The 4451-nt window shown below is 28.4% G+C and overlaps 1 protein-coding gene across 1 annotated transcript; it reads right to left on the bottom strand.

Moving 5' to 3' along the window:
* Positions 1 to 300: 300 nt before the first annotated feature.
* LOC120068580 (probable peroxidase 61) lies at positions 301 to 4173 on the bottom strand. The gene is made up of 4 exons (XM_039020395.1): positions 3922 to 4173; positions 2769 to 2948; positions 931 to 1090; positions 301 to 719 (listed from the first exon to the last, which is right to left on the bottom strand). Exons 1-4 carry the CDS (start codon positions 4171 to 4173, stop codon positions 301 to 303), a joined length of 1011 nt encoding a protein of 336 aa, XP_038876323.1.
* Positions 4174 to 4451: the final 278 nt, after the last annotated feature.

Below are 4451 nucleotides of genomic sequence, written 5' to 3' on the forward strand. Positions count from 1 at the left end.
GCGCTCCTGGCACTTACCAATATTTTCACTCTCGAGTCTAGGGTGCCGAGAGTAGCGCCACGGTGCTGTGCATCGCCATAGGATTTTATATGGAATAATATAATTTGCATATGTAATGGGGAAGCCTTGGGGTAAAAATATTCATTTACCATAAATAATTTAGTTTATAATTTTATTATATATCATATTAAGATGCAATTAATCGGATAATTTTTGTTTCTTTTTGACAAATGTGATAGTAAATTAAATCCTCCATAAACAGTATTCTTTCTTCTTCCATAAGAAATGGGAGTTGTACAACTAGTTTCTTCGTCGACAATGTTGTCGAATCTCACCATCTTTTCCAGTCAAAACCTTGATGTTTCCCATCCTACTCATAGACAAAGCAAAGGACCGACGGAAGTCTTCAAATCCAGATTTTGGAGCAAACTCCTGGACAATTTCATTCGTGTCGTTACCAAAAAGAAGCTGTTGATCGATACCAAGTACCGCCTTTCTCGAAAGGATTCTCGAGTAGTAGAGACCTGTGAATTGATAGTCATTTCCAGATTTTGGTGTCAAATTCACTGTTGGGTCTGTTTTCGATTTTTTGGGGCATTTCTTTCGAAGCTCTTTTAAGAATGATTTGTCCATTGATGGATCTGGTTTTTGGGTGCCTTGGAAATTGTATAGCCTATCCATGATGTATCGACAGTGTGTTTTTCCCATTGAATGTGCACCTGATGATTGACATTATAAAATGTGGTCAAGAATTAATCAACAACAATATTAATTAAGACAATTTTTTTTTTTTTTTTTTTTATCATTGTATAATTTGTTGTACATGGGTGTTGTTAGATTTTAAATAAAATCTATATTTACAATTTTTACATGAAATTGTTACGAGCATGTGAGTGCGTGTACGTGCGCATGCGTAGATTTGCCACTTACCTAGCAGTGTTGTCATGTCCAAAACATCAAGACCTTTAGATTGGAAATAATTAAGTCCTTCTTGCCATGATATGGAGGGAGATGGTAAATCCACTGCATCAATAGTACTTGTAAACCCATCCCTCCTTCCGGTAAAAACTGGATAAGATGGTGCACCTGCCTGCATCCAATCAATCATACATGTCAATTTTTAGATATAGAATCTTTTCAATCGACAATTTGAATTTTATTTTATATTTTTAAATTCACGAATTCAATAGATTTTTATTTGACAAAAAATTTAAATTTTGATTTTAAAAATTATTTTCGAATTTTGTGATCTTAATAGTACGAATTCTGAAAAAAATAGTTTTATATTTTTATTCTATCTTGATTTTGAATTTTTAAATTTCAAAAGACAAAACATTTGACGTTAATATTTCTGAAGTTATGTTTAAAGCATGATTTTCTCTTGAATGTTCCTAGCATGTTTCTTTTAGGCAAGATGTTTTAAGACTACCAATTCCTGATGCCATGATATATACCTATATTAAATAAATAAATAAATATTTAAAAATACAATTTGTCGGTTATAAACTCATTTCATTATTTTAAAATTAAAACATGTATGTACTATAAATTATATAATATTACAAAATAATAAACATATCATTTTTTTAATATAAACCAAGTTTAAAACTAAATTAACTTAATATTTTAGTGGGTAACTATCTAGAGTTAGTTTTATGATTTATAAATACATTTTAAACAATTATTTAAATTAAAATAAAATTTATAAATATATTACTAAACACATATATGAAACATTAAATATAACTATATTTTCATTCAATCCTATATTTTTCAAATTTTTGTTTTTAAATTCTTTAACGTAAATCGACCCTAAATTACTTGATTCGCAAGATATGGTAACCACATTATTAATATAAAACCAGAAAATGTTCCAATTTTAAAATTAAAATTTGAGAGTTTATTAATTTAAATTTTAAAATTTTAATAAGTGATTCAATTTAGATCCACATTAAAATTTTGTTTTAACATCATTAACGCAAATAATGTTCACATGCATGTACAAACTTTTTTAAATTTATGGACTAATGCAAACTAAAAACAAATATGAGAATCAAATGGATAATAACAACTATTCATTAAATATTAGTAATTTTTTATTTGCTCGTCTTGAGCTATTTTCCTTTCCTTATTTAAAAAGAATTGGTGATAATTTTTTTTGCAACTTTAGTTGGATTTTTTGGAAAATAATACTTTTATATTGACATTTTTTTAGCTGAATTCAAATAGAATCATGTTAAAATAGCCACAAATTATTAACAGAAGATCTATATTGATTCGCATTTTTAGAATTTCAATGGATACAAATTAGGTATAATATGAGATCTTTCCAATGAATAACTTTATAATCCATTATTGGTCACGTACAAAGTTTAATTGATAACTTGTTTGACAATGAAATTTTGTAGTTATTCTACATTTAGAATTTTATATATTTTCGACGGCAACCGCTTCCTTTATTTAATAACTTAAGAAAGAAACCCTAGTTTTAGAAGATCTTTTTGGAAGTTTGTTTTGTTTTGTGTTTTTTTTAATTACATTTTTGAAAGCTTGTTGATATCATTTATTTTAACAAAAAAAAACGAGATGATAAATTGATCAGTATCTCAACTAAGTTGACACATATATAATACCTTCATCATATTCTAAACCCAAATAAAAGCTTGTTGATATGGATAGTTTTTTTATAGCATAAATTTTATATAATTCTTAAATACTGTGTAATGTGACTCAAAAAATAGAAATAGAATTAAGATGATGATTGATACCAAATGGGCAGCATCTCTAGTGGCTAGGTTCAAAATGTCTGTACAAGAAACAACCCCCGGACATCTGTCCTCGAGTACAATTTTGATCTTGTCAATCTCTTCAAACCCTTGAAGGCCTTGGTTTTGTGGTGCATATTTCTCTGAGTTTGGACCATCAAGAAGTATTGAACCATCACAACCCTATATTAAGTAATCAAATACATCAATGTTCTCTTAAATATATAACATTTGTCGAAATGAATTTAGCTTAATAGTATTAGCATGCACTTTAATTCAAAAGATCAGAGGTTCAATTCCTAATCTCATAATTCTTGTACTAAAAAAAACTCAAACTTTTACATCTACCATAGATTCTAAGGGTAAATTAAGAAGGAAAAAAAACACTCCTATTGATAGTTTTTACATAATCGAAATAGAAAATTAATTTTTTCTGTCCTTAAAAATTAGTGATATGTTAATTTAAAATGAGCTAACAAAAACATTTGAAAAATTAAAAACCAAAAACAGAAAATAAAAAGAAGCATGAATATTCTAAACTTTGTAGACCAAAAAATTGGAGTAAAATTTTAATTTCAAACTTCATACAAACACACCCATATATAATCTTTTTTCCAAGTCAAGAAATTTAAGGAAGGAGAAATTAGAATAAAAACTATCAAAAGAGTAGTGCTCGGGTGCATCACGAGTAACACCCATTTTTATGCATCTCACTTTTATTGTCACATATCAAATTATTATTGAACAATTTGGTAAGATACACAAAGATGGGTGCTACCCAAGATGGACCTAAATATTTTTCATATCAAAATACATATCTCTTATACCTAATTTTCAAAAACATCTTCTCAAAAATCATTAATAAAAAACGAGAAAACAACAAATATGAACATTACTATTCAGAGTCCAAAATTTTTAAATCGATTAAGTCAATCAAATAAATTCATTTTAGTTTCTCGTGGGGTTTTTTCGACGAAAAGGTCTGACGCCTTTTAAACCATCAGAAGATCGATGATATTCCAATGCTTTTTTTATTGAGTATTTGCTGACAGTTTTAGGCATCGAAAAAATACCTTTGTAGTGAAGATTATATCGAATCGAAGAAAGAATAGTATATAGAGAAAAAAGATGGGAGAAGAAAGGGGAAGAATAGTACATTTTTGGAAAGGCAGTCTGCAGAGAGCAAACGAAGGAACTTGGCAGTGATGCTTTTATCCTTTTGCCAAAACAACTTGACTTGATGTTTAATGTATTCCTCAGCATCAGGGCAAGTTGTGTTGAGCTTGTAATAATGCCATATTAGCTTCACTGGTGATTGCAATGTATTTTCACCTCTCACAATGCATAAACTCATCAATGCTATACCCACAAGGGATACAAAAACACACTTTCTTCTCTCTCTCATCATCATGCCTAATTGCTTCTCTTAATCCAAAATATTCAACCATGGGTTTGGGTTTGGCTTATTTATACATGATAATATATATATTTTTTATAGTTATTTATTTTTTTATTTATTTTGCATAGTCCATGTGGTACACTTGGACTTTTGCGTGATTGACGAACGCGTTTTGGTCTTTGTATTTTTCCTTTTCGAAAAATACACATGATGTTGTTTATTTAACTAGAGAGTTTTTGGTATAACTATTAAAAACACTTTTTTTAGATTAAATTATACTAGATGTT

The sequence above is a fragment of the Benincasa hispida genome, chromosome 12 (genome assembly GCF_009727055.1).
Source record: "Benincasa hispida cultivar B227 chromosome 12, ASM972705v1, whole genome shotgun sequence".
Lineage (NCBI taxonomy): Eukaryota > Viridiplantae > Streptophyta > Magnoliopsida > Cucurbitales > Cucurbitaceae > Benincasa > Benincasa hispida.